This window comes from Lepus europaeus, chromosome 4 (assembly GCF_033115175.1).
Source record: "Lepus europaeus isolate LE1 chromosome 4, mLepTim1.pri, whole genome shotgun sequence".
NCBI lineage: Eukaryota > Metazoa > Chordata > Mammalia > Lagomorpha > Leporidae > Lepus > Lepus europaeus.
In genome coordinates, this window is record NC_084830.1 from 120,013,634 (window position 1) to 120,033,698 (window position 20,065).

Here is a 20,065-nt window from a genome sequence, read left to right on the forward strand (position 1 = left end):
AACAGAACCATCTGTGTGACTCCATACTGCCTCCAAGCAATGCCATACAGATTGGTTCTTTTCTGTAAGGGTTAAAAAATAATTAACACAGTGTATGATGTTCTCCCCATGAAAGCAATGCAGCTGGATGGTCATTATGTGAAGTTAAACTCTGAAATCTACTCAAGGGAGATTTATCTTCAATTATCCAGACGCTGAGCCAAGTTCCCTTGTGAGTCATCGATGAGAATAATTAGGTAGTACAACTTGTAGCTACAAAACCAAGGAAAAAGAATTCACCAGGTACTCAAGGAGAACCTCCCCTTACTGTGCCCATATCCAAACCACCCTGGAAAGTCACTTCAGCCACTGAGAAGTCACCAGGTCATCAGAAGGCTTCAGGGAGAAGATAGAGGCAGGAAGCATTATCTGAAGAATTACCTGGGCATAGGGGAGAAGGCCAGCATTGAACTCAGGATTCTCAAGCACGTGAGGGTGCTGTAGCCAGTAAATAGATGATGAGCCCGATTCCTAGCATCAGGCAGAGCCAGATCTGAGTCCCAGTTCTCCTGCCTGCACACTGAGCCCACACAGCTCATTCACATAACCGTGGGGCCTCAGCTTCCTCACTCAGAAGTCAGAATAGTGATAGCATCCCATAAGCTTGTTGGGAGAATGAAATGACATAGTGCATGCAAAGCTAAAGCAGAGAAAGCTGTGGTAGGGTTTGGGGATTGTGGACTCTTACTGTGGGGTCTTTGATTTTGTTTTTTCCTTTAGCCATGGTCAGAGAGGGATAAGCAAAAGATAGAGGATAAAGAACACAGAGTGTCAGAGCCAGAAGAAAACTGGACTCTGACCTTACTCCCTCATTTTATGAGTGGATACACTGAGGTCTGTGGAGGAGAGACCTTGTCCATGATCACAGAAGACCCAAATACTGTGCTTACTGCAAAGTTACCTTCATATTCTGCCTTAGACAGTTTGACATTACATCCAACACTGACAGTCACATTCTAGTTTGTTCCTTTGATCACTAGGTCACCATGGCACCCTCATCCAAGGCTCTGGGCATGTCCTTGGAGAAGATTCAGCAGCTGTTCCAGAGACTGAAGCTATTAAGCCTCAGCCAGTCATTCTCCTCTACCGCACCCTCCGACACAGACCTGGGTGAGAGTTTGGGGGCCACCGCGCCCACCACAGACTCAGATGAGAGAGATGATGCATCTGTGTGCAGTGGAGGCTACTCTACCGATGGTGGCTACAGGAGCAGTGCATGGGACCAGGGTGACATCCTGGGGTCTGGGTCAGGCGCCTCAATGGAGGAGGTGCCAGAGGCTCCAGCCAGAGGCCTGGCCCAGCCTGAGCTTTGTTACGAGGCCGAGAGCCCTGATGAGGCAGCCCTGGTGCACGCTGCCCATGCCTACAGCTTCACACTGGTGTCTCGGACACCTGAGCAGGTGACCGTGCGCCTGCCCCAGGGCACCTGTCTCACTTTTGACCTCCTCTGCACCCTGGGCTTCGACTCTGTCAGGAAGAGAATGTCCGTGGTCGTGAGACACCCATTGACTGGTGAGATCGTCATCTACACCAAGGGCGCCGACTCGGTCATCATGGACCTGCTGGAAGACCCAGCCTGTGGTGAGTCCTGTCACACCGGGGCTCCAGGAGTTGGGGGGGGAGGGAGGTGGCAGGGAGGAGCTCTCATCCAGCAGTCCCCACCTGAAGCAGAGGCCCCCCAGATGCTCTCCTCAAACTGGGCTGCATCGTAGACCTGCTTGACCTGGAGAATCGCAGTGCCCATCAACATATTTCAGATGGTGAACAGTCTTGGAGTAGAGAAACCTCTTGAACTTTCTTGACCCTAGTTTGCAAAACTCATTTTAAAATTGAATATCCACAAGCAATTTTTTTGTATCAGAACATCCATTAATATCCCTTGGAACACATTGTGGTCCTAACTCCTCAGATTGGAGAGAAGCCAACTCACGCTAGCAAGAGAAGCGATTTAGGAGAGGGGAGGCGGCAATCCATTGTCAGTTCCCTGACCCAGGTACCCTAAATCCCAGCTCACAGGTCTTTCCTGCTGCCAGAATTCTGCCCTGGGCTCAGTGCACTCTGGGAAGCCTCAGGTGTCCCTCTTCATCATCCTTTCCCAAAGCCTCCCCCAGATGGATTTTCATAAACTTGCAATGAGCCAGAAAAATGTCCCCAAGTCCCTACATATCACTGTCCAATTTTGGAGCAGCATGAATTAGTGTGCAGACGCTTCCTGACTGCTAACAAGGAGAAGACAGTTATGGGACTATGATTCTCCCAGGATAGTAGATTCTAGCCAAGCTTTTGAATTGCCCAGGCAGCCCTGTGCCTCGTGCATTATCAGCTGTGGATCAGGGCCAAGAGGTTCATGGGGACTGATGAGTGTTTAGAATGGGAAGGGAGTTAATTAGTTCTCTTCGTCCCCAGACTCTGGCAGACTAGTGGCTTCATGCCTCTGAGTGTAGGGAGCCATGGCACTGTATCCCCAGGAAGCAGCCAACCAAGCTACCCTGGAGACGTTTCATTATTTGTTCCCTACCTGATTGCAAACTGCAGCAGAGATGCTTCCAATAAAAGGCACATATGCCTGTACGATGTACATGTAAAACTTGAGGAGCACAACTTTGAAAGGGAAAGAAAAAATAACTTCATGTTTAGTACATTTATGGGGTTGAAACATTGAATTTGATTCTGGGGTTCCTGGCAGCCCAAGCAAAAATATAAACCCAAAGGCTTACAAGTGGAAGACAAAAGGATTGAATCTTAGAAGCTGGTGTCTGAAAATAAAATGTTGTAAATAAATAGTGCCCAAGAAGGCAGTGCACAAAGACAGTGCCTGAGGCACCAGGAAATTCAAAGTAACCAAACAAAGAGAAAATAACCTTGGAAAGGATTTTTATATAAAAGCAACCTTAAAGTAGTATCATGGATAAAATCAGAGCTCTGGCTAGAACTGCTTATACTCATCCTACTGCTAAGAATTATGCTCTGGGGGCTGGCTTTGTGCTGCAGTGGGTTAAGTTGCCACATGTGATGCCAGCATCCCACAGGAGCTCTGCCGGTTCAAACCCTAGCTGCTCTACTTTTGATCCAGCTCCCTGCAAAGGAGCCTGGGAAAGCAGCAGAAGATGGCCAGTACTTGGGCCTCTTCTACTCACATGGGAGACTTGGATGGAGCTCCAGTCTCTTGGCTTTTGTGGCCCAGCCTTAACTGTTGTGGCCAATTCAGAAGTGAACCAGCAGATGGGAGGCATCTCTGTCTCTCTCTGTAACCTTGCCTTTCAAATAAATAGATCTTAAGTGTACATAATATAAATTCTGCATTACATGCAGGGATAGGGGAGAGGCACAATTCTTTGCAGTACTTAGGATCTCTAAAAATCTTTTGTTTGTGAATGTGAACCTAAGACAGAGATGGATATCTCCCACGTGCTGCTGATTCACTCCCCAAATACCTGCAATAGCGAGACCTGCACCAAGCCAAAGCCAGGAGCCATAAACTCAGTCCTCATCTCCCATGTGTGTATCAGGGACCCAATTACCTGAGCCATCCCCTGCTGTCACCTAGGGTGTGCACTAGTAGGAAACTGTGATCAGGAGTGGGAGCTAGGAATTGAACCGAGGCAGATATCAAGGGGTGTCTTAGTCACCATGCCAAATGCCCACCCTCAAAAAATCTTAATCTAACCCTGGGAAAGGAGGATTCTGGAGCCTGGCTCAAGTTCAGCTTTCTGAGCAATCTCATGGACCATGCCTCAGAAAACCTCACATGGATTTAGTAAACACTGCACCACGATGAATTTCTCTTTGCTTTTTCCATGCACTCTTTGAAGTGCCCTTGTTTAAGATGCCGCCATTGATAAGTGGTGTCTGACAGCTTAGATAAAGGAAGTACTGATGGCATCAATCCTGCCCCACACCAGCCAACCCAGACTGAAAAATTCTTATTATCTGGTAGATAAAAGTACTAAAATTTCAAGAGAAGATGACAAATTACTTCTGGGAGAAATTTATTATGGAGAGATCCACAAAGGGGATTATAAGAAAAGTACATAGAAATACCTTTCACACTAGATTTATAGAAAATGCAAACATTTTTTTCTGAGACCATCTCTCGTATGGAAAGTAAGCCTAACTCAGCAAACAATACCGTGAAGAACTTGGCTAATGAGATCAAGCTTTGTAGCTGTCTTGGGGCTTAACTTGATACAAGTTGACAGAGAGGATGATGGAGAGGCTGCAACCTAGAGAGCAGTTTTCAAAGTTGGGCTGAGCTCACTTCGTAGAAAACACCTTAGGAAACAGCAAGGAGCTCCTGATTCAAGCAGGCTCCAACTGGACCAGAACTTCTCTAAGTTCCCACGTGATTCTCATGCAAGAGGGTGTCCGGGAGATACCGGAGACCACCTCTGTTCCTTCCATAGTGTTTTTCTCCAGCTAGGATTCTGAGAAGATGTCGAGGGCAGATTTTAAAGCTCCTGGAGTCCTCACCTTCCCTGCCAGCCTGCCAGCCAGGAAAGCTAGAAAGGGAGCCCTAGTGTGAAGCACATGGAGTCAGCGGGGGATGGGGACCCCTAAGCGTCCATACATGGCCTCATGGGGGACAATGACTGTTTGGCAGTGACTGACACTGAGGTGGAGAAGAAGCTGAAGAAAATCCGAGCGCGGACCCAAAGGCACCTGGACATGTATGCGAGAGACGGCCTCCGCACGCTGTGCATCGCCAAAAAGGTAAGGACGCGTGCCTCCAGGAGCGCTCAGGGCACTGTGAAGTAGCTCAGTAGCCTTAGCCCTGCGTCCGGGTTTTCTGAGTCCTTGAGTGCTGGTTGTTTGAATATTTTCGAGATCAGCTATGGTGACTGACTACAGAAACCCATGCCTTTGACAGTTTTGCTGGAGTAGAAATCTGAACAGCAAGGTCCCCTATCGGTGTGGCTTTGTCATTTCCTGCTTTTCATTGTGCATGTAATAGGTAAGCTGGAACTCATAAAGTAATGGTCTCTATGTTTGCCTTCAACCTAGCCTTTTAAATTTCATGTTATTTGCTCAGACTTCAATTTGGGAATTGGGGGAGGGGGCTCCTGTGTATTTATATGAAACTTAGATTCGTGGTTTCTCATGAAAACCTGGAGGAACTGAGCCTGGCATCAGCTACAGTCATAGGTCAGCTGACTCCCTGGAAGAGGGATACACTCAGCTGTGCTCTGCAGTGGTCCACTGTCCCTCCCACCTCGTTCCATGACCCCTGGCGCCTCTGTAGCCACGTAGATTACCTTTGCCCCTGCAGCCTGCATGGGAGAGGCTAGCAAGACGGGCATCTATTGAGGCACCTGAAGCCCCAGAGAGGTGCTATGGTAGACATGTATTTCTAGATGACTAGAAGTGGCTTCACTACCATCAGTGCCCAGGGCTCTTGATCTCTTTCATGGTGCTCAGTGACGTTTCCAGATCCGTAACAACCACTCTAAAGCCAGACCCACCTCGGTACAGTCCCCGTCTCACCACTAACCTTGAGCAAGTTTCTTCTTTCTCGGTGTTATTTGTGAGGTGGCACGAAAGTGAGGCAGACGTGGGCCTAGAAGTTAAGGTGCTAGTGGTGATGCTCGCATCCCATATCACAACGCCCGGGTTTGAGTCCCAGCTCTATGCTCAATTCTAGCTTCCTACCCACGGGAGGTGATGGCTCTAGCAACAGAGGGGACCTGCACTGAATTCCTGGCCCCCAGCTTCAGCCTACTCCTGGCTATTGGAGGGTTTTGAGGAGTGAATCAGAGGATAGGAGCAAGCCCCATCTCTGCCTCTCAATTAAAAATAATGTTGACTTCTTTCCTCTCCCCCACCCCCAAAAAGGTGATAATGCTCCATACTTCACACAGTTGTCATGGAAATTAACTGAGATAACCATACAAAGTGCTTGGGCCAATGTTAAGTGCTTACTGTGCCCAGCAATTACACCCTCACCACCTTCGATTTTCCATTGGAGTTACTTGTGGATATCTGGCCTCCCCTAATGGCCTAGGCACTTCTCAGAGGCAAAAGGCCTCTCTGTGTCCCCTCCTGGATTCCCTACAGGGCTACCCAGATAGACTCTAGAACTAGGTGATGCTTGGACAAAAGAGTTGTTCAACAGAAGGACCTGAAAGTGCTAGGAGAGCCCAGGGAAGACGAGATGGCCTTCGTTGGTTTCTGCTGGCTCAGTGGGCACCTCCACATTTCTGACAACCGGCCTGGGGGAGTATTCTACAGACAACACAAGATCTGGCTGCTGCCTTCTTTGCTGGCCTCATTTCCAACCCTTGCCATCCTTCTACCAAGTGATGTATCCACGAAGACCAGCTGCATTGCTGTGGCACAGACTCTGCACTTGCTCTTCCCCGTGCCTGCCCCTTGCTCATCTGCAGAGCTTAGCTTGCATGTCATCCTCTCACTGACTTGCACATCAAAACCAGCAGCCCTCTCCCCTGTTACCTTATACTGCTCTGTGACACTCCATGACATCACCTTTTCATTGTGCTCGAAGCACTCCTAGAAATTATTTACTTGAATCATTTTTACATTCCAAGCATCCAGGAACGTTGTCTATCTTACCATCTCCAGTAACCTGAGTCGAGTGGTGACTCAACAGACATTGGATGATTTTGAAACATAAAGATAAATCCTTCATTGATTCATGCATTAAAAAAACAGCTGAGCGTTGCAGTGCAGTGGGTTAAGCCACCACCTGTGATACCAGCATGCTATATGAGTGCTGGTTCAACTCCAGGCTGCTCCTCTTCTGATCGAGCTCTCTGCTATGTTCCTCAGAAAGAAGTGGTCCCCTGCCACCCCTGTATGATACCCAGCTGAGGCTCCTGGCCTGGTGCTAGTCTTGATCCAGCCCCAGACGTTACAGCAATGTAGGGAGAAAACTAATGGATAGAAGATCTCTCTCTCTCTCTCTCTCTCTCTCTCTCATAAATAAAAATCTATTTTTTAAAAATAAATGAGTGGCTGGTGCCGCGGCTCACTAGGTTAATCCTCCACCTGTGGTGCCGGCACCCCGGGGTCTAGTCCTGGTCGGGGCACCGATCCTGTCCCGGTTGCCCCTCTTCCAGGCCAGCTCTCTGCTGTGGCCAGGGAGTGCAGTGGAGGATGGCCCAAGTGCTTGGGCCCTGCACCCCATGGGAGAACAGGAGAAGCACCTGGCTCCTGCCTTCGGATCAGCGCTGTGCACCGGCCACAGCGGCCATTGTGGGGTGAACCAACGGAAAAGGAAGACCTTTCTCTCTGTCTCTCTCTCTCACTGTCCACTCTGCCTGTCAAAAAAAAAAATGAGAAAGCCCCATCCAATGATGTAGTGAAGTTCAAACACTTGCAGATGAAGGAAGAGGAGCGTTTCTACCTTCTGCTCCATCCCAGGTTATTAACGAGCCTCTTCCTGCCCTGTAGGTCATAAGCGAAGAGGACTTCCAGAGATGGGCCAGTTTCCGGCATGAGGCTGAGGCATCCCTTGACAACCGAGAGGAGCTTCTGATGGAGACAGCACAGCATCTGGAGAATCAACTCACCTTACTCGGTACTAAAAATAAGACATTCCACCAAAAGAGGCAGTGCTGCAAGTTGCAAGGGAATCCTTGGCCCTGATTCTGACAGTGCTAACAAATATGTCTCAATTAGCAGCCTTTGCTGGGTGTCCTTCCAGGTACTTGGCAGAAATGGCTGTGCCTATACCCAACCTGAGCTTCCTAAGGATGCCCCAAGAGCATTCCTGTACTCCTTGCTCGAAGAAGCCTGTGAATTTGGCTCCTTCTCCAATAGCACACTTCTCTGGTCATCCAAATGTTTGTGGAGCACCTACTCTGTGCCAAGTAGCATGCTAGGAACAAGGGCCACGAACTCTGCTTTCCTACAACTCCAATTCTTGTGAGGATGTGGAGGATTAAGCAAGTATTTTCAACAGAGTGTGATGAAGGCTGGGCTGGAAGCTGTGCCCAGTGGGATGGAAGAGCAAAGGCAGTACCCATCTATCCCTGGAGACAGGAGGGCCTAGAGTCTGGTAATGAAAAGACAGGAGGAGCCAGTCCTACCATGGGGCAGGGTATTCCAGGCCAAGGGAAGGTCCCAGAGCCCAGAATTTGGACTGGCTGCAGTCACAGAGTTCTGCTGTGGCTGGATCAGAGTGTGGGGAAACATGATGGAAGATGACAAAGATCAGAAGGAACCAGATTGTGAAGGGTCATGTCAATCACAAGCTAGACTTGGAGGGAAGAGGGTAGAGGCAGAGACCAATTTCCACTTTTCAAACGTGAATCTGGCTGCTGCTGGAGAGAAGGTAGACAGGTGGGTTGGGTGGAAGATAAGAGGCAGAAAGACTTGGCAAGGGGCAGGGTGTATTTCTATTGCAGGAAAAAAAGCATTGCTGAGGGCTAGTAGGAGGGAAATTTATCAGAGGTAATACTGCTCACATTTTGGGAGACAGATCTAGGTGAGGCATTGCCCCAACAGCATAGACTGGCCATGTGGCATAAACCCCACCTTCATCTGGGGGAGGTAATACTAACCTGGGGATGAAGCCAAGTTCCAGCCCTGTCAGGAGCTTGCATCCATCCCTGACATGCATCAAACCCCTTAAGCCACCCAGCCAGGCTGTTGTCAGGGCAATGCCTTTCCACGAACAAGGTAGCAATGGGATTTGCCAGGATGGCTGGCATCGGGGGAAAGCGACTTTGTTCCTACCTCCTTCAGCCTTTGCTCCCTGTGCCTTGGCTATAGAGGTCTTTGCTTGGTGCCTCACAAGATCCGCTTAAAGCTGGACCTACTAAATCAGTTTAGCTATCCTATACAACACGCATAAGGCCACTAGCAGTCATCCCCTTAGTGTGCCTGGTCCCCCACCCCCCACAGGTGAGAAAGTGTTCATCAGCTGTATGGCTACAAGAGAACACTTGTCAGAACCAGTCGGCTTCCTGTGGCTGGGACAGGCATTCACAACCTTCCTGTTTCATTTTCTCTTTATTCACACAAATAAATGTGTTTTCCTCCTCTCTCTCTCCCTTGTCTCACTGTCATATAAATCAGCTTCAGGATCTCAGCTGCCACGCTCACCCTGGAAGAGTGAGGCTCGAGCGATCACTTTCTATGCGGTTGTTTACCAGCATCTTTGGAACTGAAATGGAAAACAGGCACATTTGGGAAGAGAGGGGCTCTTTTTCTCTCCCCTCAAGGTGGCTGGGCAAGGACAGGAGAGGTCTGGGAAGATATTTCATCATGCCACTAAAAAACTGCATTGCCTTCATGCTAAATCTCAAAATATGAAATGATCTCTTCAATATGCAGTCAATGTAACTGCTGTGCCAACCTATTATCACTCTGGATTATTAAAAGAAACAGAATGGCTCACTCCTGCCCAGAGTGAGATGGAGAACCATTAGTCTGTCTGTGGTCTGAGATGAATCCTAATTTAAATGCAGATTTATTTTGCTTAATCACTTTGCAACTACTCAGTATCTGAGTATATATTCTTCCGGGTTGATGCAAAGCTGTAGATCATTTTAAAATTATAAACCTGCATGCTCCATTCCAAGAATATTATCCCAAGACGTGAGTCTCTGTTAGTTCTGCTGGAATCCCTGGTGGAGCAGAGATTTCAGTCTGTCCACTTAGCCACTGCTGTTGCTGCTGGGCGGGCCCTGGCCACCTCCAGCTCTCCTCTGCACCCTTGCTCTGCCGCCAACATAGCTCTCAGCCCTGAACCTCATCCTGCTGCCCCCAGTCTGTTCTCCAGAATGGTCTTAGGACCCAAAACTAATCCTGACATGCTGCAATGTTCCCTTTAATAGCTTTCTTTGCTCCTAAAGGAACTGCACCCCCTTGAGGCCCTGAGAAGGCTCCACCTGCTGCTGCCCTTTCTGAGTTGGCTTCCGGCATCCACACGTCTTGATCCTTCTACCTGGGGTTCTCCTCCTCTCTCACTTTCTGACTTGATCTTCTTGATCTGTGCTTAATAGGCTCCTCGATGAGGCCTTCCCTGCTCTTTCAGGGCAAAGTTTGGTCTTTGCGTTATAGTGACGTGACCCCCTCACACCTCTCGTCATGTACCTCACTTAGAAAGCCTAACCTAAGACCTCTGGGCTCTGAGTGGGTGGAGACCAGTGGTATCTGGGGTGACCAGCGTAGCCTAGCATGGGGGAGATAGTTAAGCAGCCCTGCCTGGCTTCCTTGGTCTCTGAGGAAATGAAGCTGCTAGTCTCTTATTGCAGTGTTGACTCTGCTGGTTTTGATCACTCCAGGAGCCACTGGAATTGAAGACCGGCTGCAGGAAGGCGTCCCAGATACCATCGCTGCTCTGCGGGAGGCTGGGATCCAGCTCTGGGTCTTGACGGGCGATAAGCAGGAGACGGCAGTCAACATCGCCTACGCCTGCAGGCTGCTGGATCAGACCGACACTGTGTACTCCATTCACACAGAGAATCAGGTAAGGCCTGCGCACCAGACATCAGGGGCAGAGCAGCCTCTTGGCCCCCAGGAGACAGGCAGATGACTAGGATTTGGTACAGAAGAGAAACACCCCTGCCATCCCCCTCCCCAGTATCACTGGAGGACCCCGGGAGTCTTCTCCACCTTGTCCCTACTCATGGTAGAACAGTCTGTTTTGTTATTTTTATTCAGATTTATTTGAGAGGCAGAGTTACAGGGAAACAGAGATGTCTTCCATTCTGTGGTTCATTCCCCAAAGGGCTGCAACAGCTGGAGCTGGGCCAGTCTGATGCCAGGAGCTTTTTCTGGCCCTCCTATGCATGTACAAGGGCCCAAGCACTTAGGCCATCTTCTACTGCTTTCCCAGGCCATCAGTAGGAAGCTGGATTGGAAGTGGAGCAGCTGGGACTCGAACTGGCATCCATGTGAGATGGTGGTGCAGCAGGCAGAGGCTTAACCTACTAGGCTACAGCATGGGCCCAAGTCTCTCTCTTCTCATTAAAAAGTTTTACCTCTCCCTTGGCCCAAACTTCCCATTTTACAGATGTGGAAACTGAGGACCACAGGTACTCAATTACATGTCTAGGTTCTGATAAAACTAAGTTTAGAAACCCTGTTTTCCCACCAGGCTAGCACTACAAGGGGATTTCAAAAAGGTCATGGATGATGGAATCAAGTGTATTTGGTACAAAAAAAATTTGAATTCTGTGCATCTTCAAAAAGTTATGCATGGATTTGGAAGATGCTTTGTACCACAATAAACTTACATTCTAATTCCATTTTTCCTCATGCATTTTGAGGTATTCTGAGTATTTACATCCAACTACACTATCTCACAGAGCCCCATTTTTCAGTTTCTTCTGATTTCATATTTTTTTCATTTGAAAAGGTCCTGATTAAATTGAGTTTAAAATTTCAGTGCCAATATATCTGTTAAATTGTTCTCCCGCAGAGCAGAGACTTGAAGGGAATGTTCCATGGAGGCAGTAGGTTTTTATGGAATGGGAGAAGGTAGTCCACTCCTAAAGCTGCAGTTTGTTTGTTTGTTTTTATTTATTTGATAGACTTATAGACAGTGAGAGAGACAGAGAGGAAGGTCTTCCTTCCGTTGGTTTGGCCGCCAAGGCCGGCACACTGTGCCGGCCAGGAGCCAGGAGCCAGGTGCTTCCTCCTGGTCTCCCATGTAGGTGCAGAGGCCTGAGCACTTGGGCCAACCTCCACTGCCTTCCCGGGCCGCAGCAGAGAGCTGGACTGGAAGAGGAGCAACCAGGACTAGAACCGGTGCCCACATGGGATGCCAGTGCCGCATGTAGAGGATTAACCAAGTGAGCCATGGCACCAGTCCAAAAGCTGCAGTTTTCAACCAGTGTAGGTTGTGGGTGGCATGGAGCGAGGTTTGCAGAAAGGGCTGTGTGAGTCAGAAGCAGTATGTTCAAAGCTATCATACAGTTTTGTATTTAGCAGGGGAAAAAAAATCTGCTTTCACAAGGCAAATTTCAGAAAGTAAAGGTCCAGGGCCAAGTGTTTAGCATTGCAGGCAAGACTGTAAGTGCGACGCCTGAGTTTGAGTCCCAGCTGCCCACCAGCACACACCCTGGGAGACAGCAGGTGATGGCTTAGTAGTTGGGTCCCTGCCACCCAAATAAGAGATCCGGTTGAGTTTCAGACTCATGGCTTCGTCCTGCCCCAGTCCCAGCTGCTGTAGGCATGTGGGGAACTGAATAAATGAATCAGAGGTTGAGTCAGATTTTCTTTCTCTCTTGCCTTTTCTAACTATTTGTTAAAACGAAGGTAAAGTTCTACCATCATCTTAGCTGATGAACGTGGCAGGTGGGCTTGGAGATGTACACTACGATCAAAAGAGAGCAAAGATTAGATTCAATGGGGGACATTAGTAAGGAAAGCACTGGATGGCAAGGAGACGAGCGGCAGGAACTTCAGAGCCAAGGAATCCCCTGGAGAAGAGGGAGGAAGACAGGGAACTTGAAAGAGGCAGGAGAGGACATTAGGACCTCACTTTGCTCTTCCAGTTGGCCTGAGGCTGCTCAAGACCCCAGAATGAAAGTCTGCGGAGAGTTATACTTGGGTTTCATTCTATGGAGCAACCATATACAAATATTCAAAAAGAAAATGTAATATTAACTATGAGAAATGCCTGAGGCCCTTTAGAGAAATTGAAAAACGCATTTACTTTCCTGTCAGGTGCACAGGTGATGCTATAATTACATTAACCACCAATGAATTTTCAAGATGGAAATAATCTAAAGGAAAGATTGGGGTTTAATAGTATGCTTAAGAAAGACAGTAATTTGTAGCTTGCATGAATCTCGAGGTTCCTATTCGTGATGGTGCCTGCCTATCCTGCTTCCCGTGGAAATGTAGTTTGCAGTGATCCTTTCCCTGCAGGTAGTTCTGGACGCCAGACATGTGCACGCCTGTGAGGCAGCCAGCCTGGCGGGGGTGGGATGGCGCAGGCTTCCAGAGGGTCTCTTACATGCAATGCATTCTGGTGGGAAGCTGAAGATGCTTGCCGATTACCTAGCCAAAGTTTCTAAGGAACCGTTGGCCACAGTCTGTCCTTAATGCAATCACTGCCAGTGCTTTTCAGTTCCTCCAAGATGAGGCCTGAACCGTCATCCCTGTCTACACTCCTAGCCCTACTAAACCCATGGATGAGGCTTTGTCTCCTTGTCTGGAAATAGGTGATAAATTCATAAATGCAGGATATACATTATAAACCTTAGATTTATTTAAACCCAGTTTAATAATGCCATACTCAAGGTGTATTTCCTCCTGGGGTTTTGATTTTCCCAATTCATTATGAATTGATTTCAGGCTATTGTTTCTTTGTGGTGTATCTTACAGCAATAGTCAGCTTATGGGACCTAGCCTGACATTTTCATCCCTAAGAGCTAACCCAGCACTGAAGTGTTGATCTGAGAAGGAAGTTTAAAAGGGACTCACATATTAGATAGGAACTGAGAACAGCTACTGTTGTTATTGTCATAATTAACAACAATATATCAAAAGCTTAACACAGTCCAAATGCCACTCTGTTTGAACTTCATGTTCCTCATTTGTAAAATAGGGATTAAAAATATTTACTTCACAAGCCCTGGGAGGGTTAAGCAATATCATCGAAGACACCTAGTTATTCGGCACAGCACCTGTATTATTTATTGCTGCATAACAGATTACTTCAAAGCTCAGCGGCTGAAACATATGTTTGTTGTGCCATGTTTTGGAAGATTGGGGTCCAAGGGCATCTGAGCTGGGTGCCTCTAGTTCAAAGTCTCTTTTTTTTTTTTTTTTTTTTTTTGACAGGCAGAGTGGATAGTGAGAGAGAGACAGAGAGAAAGGTCTTCCTTTGCCGTTGGTTCACCCTCCAATGGCCACTGCGGCCAGCGCACCGCGCTGATCCGAAGGCAAGAGCCAGGTGCTTCTCCTGGTCTCCCATGGGGTAGAAGGGGCCAACCTCCACTGCACTCCCGGGCCACAGCAGAGAGCTGGCCTGGAAGAGGGGCAACCGGGACAGAATCCGGCACCCCGACCAGGACTAGAACCTGGTGTGCCAGCACCGGAAGGCAGAGGATTAGCCTGTTGAGCAATGGCACCGGCCCAAAGTCTCTCTTGAAGCAGCAGTCAAGCGATCAGAGCCCTGGCCTCATCTGAAAGCTCCATCGTGTAGATGCTTTGGGAGTGGGAAGGAGTCCGGCTTCCAAGTCCACCCACACGATTGTTGGCAAACCTCTGTTCCTCACACTGTGGGCCTCTCTCCATGGCAGCTACACAGCATGACAGCTGGGTTCCCCCAGGGTGAGCTGTCAAGAGATAGAAAGAGAAGCAGATCGGAAGCCATGGTCTTGTTATAACCTAGTGTGGGAAGTGCCATCCCATCCCTTTTGTGGAATTCTCTTGACTGGAACAAAGTCCCTTGGTCTAGCCCACACTCCATGGAAAGAAATTACAGAAGGGCATGAATACCAGGAGGCAGAAAGCGCTATGTACCATCTTGGAGGCCGCTCACTACTGGAGCTGATGTATATAAAATATTTCCTTAGTGGTAACTATTGTGATCATTACCCCTAGCAGTTGGAAAGAAGAGAATTCAGATTATTTTTAAAGCTTGCATTTCCATTGACGTGTTGCAATCATGTGTTCAAGGAATGGCTATAATTGGTGCCAACTTCACCTTCCAGCAAGCACCACCTTGAACTCCTTCCCAGTTAAATGCCTCTGGTATTACCTCTCACTCCTGGAACCACTTCCTGGAGCACCTTTGGACTATTAGACTTCCAACATTCCATTTAGCAGCCCCTAAAGGAAAACTCAGAAATGATAAACTGTGGCTTAAGTCATTCCAGGAGAATTTCAGACATTCCCAAACAGAAATATCTAGATAAATGCTCCCCAAACCTGTCACTTCAAACCTTGCCAAGATTTGCATATAACCTGCACTGTCTTTGACTTAATGAGTTCATTTAAATTTACTCACTTTGATTGTTACTTAGGTTTAGAAGAAATTTTCTGCATTTTAATGAATGAGAAATCAACATCCTTGTGATGGATAAAAGAACACTGTGAAATGAAGATCATCTGAATAAAACAATGCTGTTGAAATGGGCAAACAGGGTTGTCCACCAGAGTTTTCTCTGTATTTTAAAATGAGGTTCACAATGGTTAAAAGGGTAGTAAGAATATAACTAGAATGAAAAACCTGACTTTGCCTTTGATATAGTCCAAAATAATGAAAGAGAATTGATAAGAGGAAATAACGTCCCTACTGTGATAGTCTCTTCTTGATTGAAAAATTGTCACATCCAGGATAAATTTGAACCAAGATAGTAATTAAAACTGTGGTTCTAAGTGTCTTCCATGAATGGCCCAATGGAAAAAAAACATGGTCAAAGTTTATTTTTAATTTAAGCTTGGATGACCTGGGTGAATTACTGAGGATCTTATTGTTTCCTCATCTCTCAGATCATTAATACACACCCTACCTACCACCCACAAACCTTCTGAGAGAAGAGAATCAAAGTAACCTATGAGAAATAGAAATCACTACACCAACATGATATGTCATTTGTCATCATCTTAGTATTATTTATTACACCATCCTTGGACCAGCTCCCATCTTGCTGACCTATTTTGGCCATTAATTTAGTTCCAAATTAATATGCCCTTGACGCTGTTTCAAATGCTGCAGAGAAATATCCCTAAGCAATCTAGAATGGTAGTTTTATAACTATCCCACTACATGATAAAGTGAAAACTGTAATGTATTTACCAGTTTGCTTACCCATTCCATATTCTGATTCTTTCCAGGAAACCTGTGAATCCGTCCTCAATTGTGCATTGGAAGAGGTGAAGCAATTTCATGAACCACAGAAGCCACGCCGCAAGTTCTTTGGATTCCTCCTACCTTCCAAGATACCATCAGTCATTCCGGGAGCTGCAGTTCCAGAAGTGGGATTGGTCATTGATGGAAAGACACTGAATGCCATTTTCCAGGGCAAGCTGGAGAAGAAGTTTCTGGAGTTGACCCAGTACTGCCGGTCTGTCCTGTGCTGCCGCTCCACCCCTCTCCAGAAGAGTATGATAGTCAAGCTGGTGCGAGACAAGTTGAGCGTCATGACCCTCTCCATAGGTACTCACCATGCTGGGCAGTGGTTGGCAGCGTGGCAGGGCTGATTTGACAAGGGGCCTGGCCTGGAGGTGGGAGTTGGGAGGTCAAGTACCAGAGTCAAGTTGTTTAGGCTGAGGGTCACTGTTTCAGAAAATTCAAATGGGGTGGCAACTCAGAGGTGAACAGACACTAACTACTGTCAGAGTAGATCAAAGATGTTGGGCCTGGTGAGATTGCTATTGCAAAATCAAAACTTGAGTGGAGGTCAAATCCAACAGGGGAATTGAGTTTAGAACATCCAGGTAACTTGGGAAATGCTACCACCAATAGTGCACACTCAGACCATCTCCATTGTGAGTACATTTCATCTTCAGTTCTGTCCTTGTGTACACAACTTCATGTTTCTGGATTTCATGTTCTTCTGAGTTTGATGGCTACTAGGGAGACTTTACAAACTGGGAATGTCTCATATTTAATTGTGTATGGTCTTTCCCAAATACAAGGCCAGCACAGAGCATATCCTCAATAAATTCTGCCTAGTTAATTGATATAGAATTCCTCAGAGAGAAATAAACCGTAATCATGTTGAGACAGAGAATTAAGAACTGTACTCATATAACACCTTCCCAGAACTGATTTAAAAGAATCTTCATGGTGGTTCTCTGTCACTCCTCCAGCCACATCTCCACTCCTGGCTACTTTTCTCTGCACTGTAAGTGGCTCTCCATATTCCACCCCAATTAAACTGCTTAGCATTCTCCACGAACCTAGTCCCCTGCCATTTCCAAGCCTTTTCATAACTTATTTCCCTTATAAAACACTCCTTCCAATCCCTCCTCCCTATGCTTTCTTCTGGAGGCTTTCACAGCACCTGGTACCTAAGTTATAGGTACTTGTCTGTCATACTTTTATGATGGCCTATTCATTAGAATAGACAGTGTCATTCTTGTTCACCATTTGATCCCTTATGAAGCACATAGTCTATTAGCAGTCCCTTCCTTGCCGCTGTCTGTGGTTTCAAGTTACCGCTGGTGAATCAAGGTCTGAAGATACTGAATGGAAAATTCTAGAAATGAACAATTCATAAGTTTTAGGTAACCTTGTTACAATATATTGCCATAATTGCTCTATTTTATTAGTATTGTTAATCTCTTACTGTGGCTTTCTTATAGGTATGTATATGTAGAAAAGAATAGCATGTATAGGGGTCAGTTTTATTTGTAGTTTCAAGCATTCATTGGGAGTCTTGTAACATAACCCAGTGAGTCAAGGAGAGGTTGTTTTATCACATTGACTTACAGGCACTCCTACAGAGGGTGCCAGTCTCTTTTCCTCCCTCATGGGCATGGAAGGAGATGATCTCTTTGGGCATTTAAAATAAGATCCACTAGATATTGTGGGAGACTTCCTGACTTTCAGGTAAAAGCAGTGCAGAACAATAGGGAAAGGGGGGGAGATAAAGAATGCTGGGAGCAGATCTTCAGCAAGTGCATCTCACTTGTACACCCGGAGCCATCCTCTTCAGAAATTTAGACACACATGAAGCAGTAGCCCAGTACTGATTCCCTGAGGTCAAAGATTGGCTCGACTCCCATGGCAACTGAAACAAAACCAGCAGGGCGAGAAATAGCATGGTTCCACACCTCTACTTCTCTTGGTTTACTAAAAGAAGAGGTTAAAGGTTGGATTTGTTATGTGAAGGGCAAGATGAAAATAAGCACTGCTATACCATCAAGGAAAAAAATAGCATAATAAAATCTAGTTATAATGGCAAGATTTTAAAGAGCAATGCATGTGTTGCCAAATAATGGGAGAAGAATTACTCTCACCCCTCTAATTTCATATTCTCTTATATGAATAACATAAATGTAATGCAGCTTATTCTGAGAAGCTTCTAGAGCCAGGAGGACGATGAAAGCAATGTGGTCTGTGACAGGGGTTGCAAAGCAAGACCCACAGGCTGAATTCAGCCCACTGCTTCTTTATGTGCAGATGCAAGAATGGTCTCTGTTTTTATAAATAAATTTTATAAACCACCCCAGCCTATCAGCAAGAAGAGTTTTTGATTTTGCTTCTTGACTCACAAGGGCTGACCATTTACAGAGTTCAGTTTGCTGAATTCTAGTTTCAAAGATAAGCTCTGGGGAGACTGAGGCTCCTAAAGAAGGCCTCACTGTCCACAGTGACGTTCAGAGCTGTAAATTGCTACTTCGACATAGTCAAAACTAAATGGAACTGCACCAGCCACATTTCAATAGCCACAATTGGCTGCTGGTTTCTGTATTAGACAGTATAGATACAAAACAGTTCCATCAAGACCGAAAAATGGTCTTGACATGGAGGAAAGCTGTATCTGTGAGTATAAAATTCCATGGCCTTACCTCTGGTTTCCTGAAACAACTCAGTTCAATTGAATGGGAACTCAGTGTGACTAAATGTACTCAGTTGGTGGTGGGGGTGGGGGGTCTCATTTTCCTATAATCAGAAACAAAATGGAACATCGTACCTGTCCTTGGACACCACTGACACCGATTTGGCTATCACAATATTCTAGGTGTCATGACATGCTCAGTATGGCAAGCCAGACTGAGTTAGGGAAGCATATTGGCTTAGAATTGGAAAGATCTGAGTTCCAACTCTCCCACATCTCTTCACAAGCTGGATTATCCTTGAAAAATCCCTGAATTGCTCAAATTATCCACTTGGTCATTAGCAACTCCACTGTAACATTTGCAAAGGACTTTTTTTAAGCTGTAAGCACTGCCCAAGTGTCTCTTGTTCACCATTGTATCCCAAACGCCGAGCATTATACCCAAATAATAAATATTGGGTATGTGATTTTTAAAAAGTAGGGCTATGTGTGCCTTGGGAAAAGATCTCTCTCACACCAAGTAACAATGATTCCCAAAGTTATTCGTGATTTGTTAAAAGGATTCAATGGTGTGCAAATGGGAATACTTGAGTGCCATTTCATTGTCACTGAGTAGCTGGACCAGGAATAGAAACATCCCATGACCTCTCTTCTTTCAGGTGATGGAGCAAATGATGTAAGCATGATTCAAGCTGCTGACGTTGGAATTGGAATATCTGGGCAGGAAGGCATGCAGGTATCATTGCTTTGCACTGTTCTTGTTTGTTCTTCACTCTGCTTTAATCCTTAGTGGAGATTTAAGAAATTCTCCACAGAGTTGGAAGAACTTTTCCCTGAGAACTTCACAGAATTGTCTCTGGAAATGCAGTATGTGAGCTCCCTATTGCCCCATGCTTTGAAGATCAAAGGAGATCACAGGATGCCTCACTTCTTTATGGAAGCCAGAAATAACTATATTCTCAAGTCAGATAGTACCCAACCATTCAGGAAGGTACAAGGCTTCCTGGGAGTCCGTGCTTCCTCCCTATGACCCCCACCCACACCCCAAGGTGCAATGCTCTCGGTGAGCAGTGACAGAAATAAGGACATTTGAAAATATTTTTCAACAGCCCTTTCAGTTGTAATGACTAGATTGACTCACAAATTGCTTGGCATACATTCATGATACACACAATTTAGTAAAGATTCAGCTTGGAAGAAGCAGCTAACTTGATCTGTTCAATTTTCCCATTAAAACAAACCTCATTTTGTAGTTTTTGATTTACTAACAGTTGCATTCCCAGCACCTGCATAGACACTTGGCAATGTCTAAATGTGTTGATGTGAATAGAACAGCATTGCCCATGAAGCCGAAAACAGAATTCTGTGTTACCCTTTGAGTATCTATCCCATACCAGCATTGTGTTGGGCATTTCACCATTTAATGTTGACGGGATTATTACTTGATAGTTTTCTGATAGGAAAACTGAGGTTCAGGGAGTTGAAATACCCTGTGATTCTTAACCTCTACTCTTTTTTTTTATTAAACTTTTATTTAATGAATATAAATTTCCAAAGTACAGCTCATGGGTTACAATGGCTTCCCCCTCCCAAAA

General features: G+C 46.2%; 1 protein-coding gene across 1 annotated transcript in view; it reads left to right on the plus strand.

Moving 5' to 3' along the window:
* Positions 1 to 20,065, plus strand: part of ATP10B (ATPase phospholipid transporting 10B (putative)) — a 111,395-nt gene that overhangs the window by 69,419 nt on the left and 21,911 nt on the right. The window contains exons 11-16 of the mRNA XM_062189682.1: positions 1,020 to 1,620; positions 4,640 to 4,749; positions 7,447 to 7,573; positions 10,287 to 10,471; positions 15,799 to 16,120; positions 19,130 to 19,206. Of these exons, the coding sequence (XP_062045666.1) occupies positions 1,020 to 1,620; positions 4,640 to 4,749; positions 7,447 to 7,573; positions 10,287 to 10,471; positions 15,799 to 16,120; positions 19,130 to 19,206 (1,422 nt within the window). The remainder of the gene's footprint in view (positions 1 to 1,019; positions 1,621 to 4,639; positions 4,750 to 7,446; positions 7,574 to 10,286; positions 10,472 to 15,798; positions 16,121 to 19,129; positions 19,207 to 20,065) is intronic.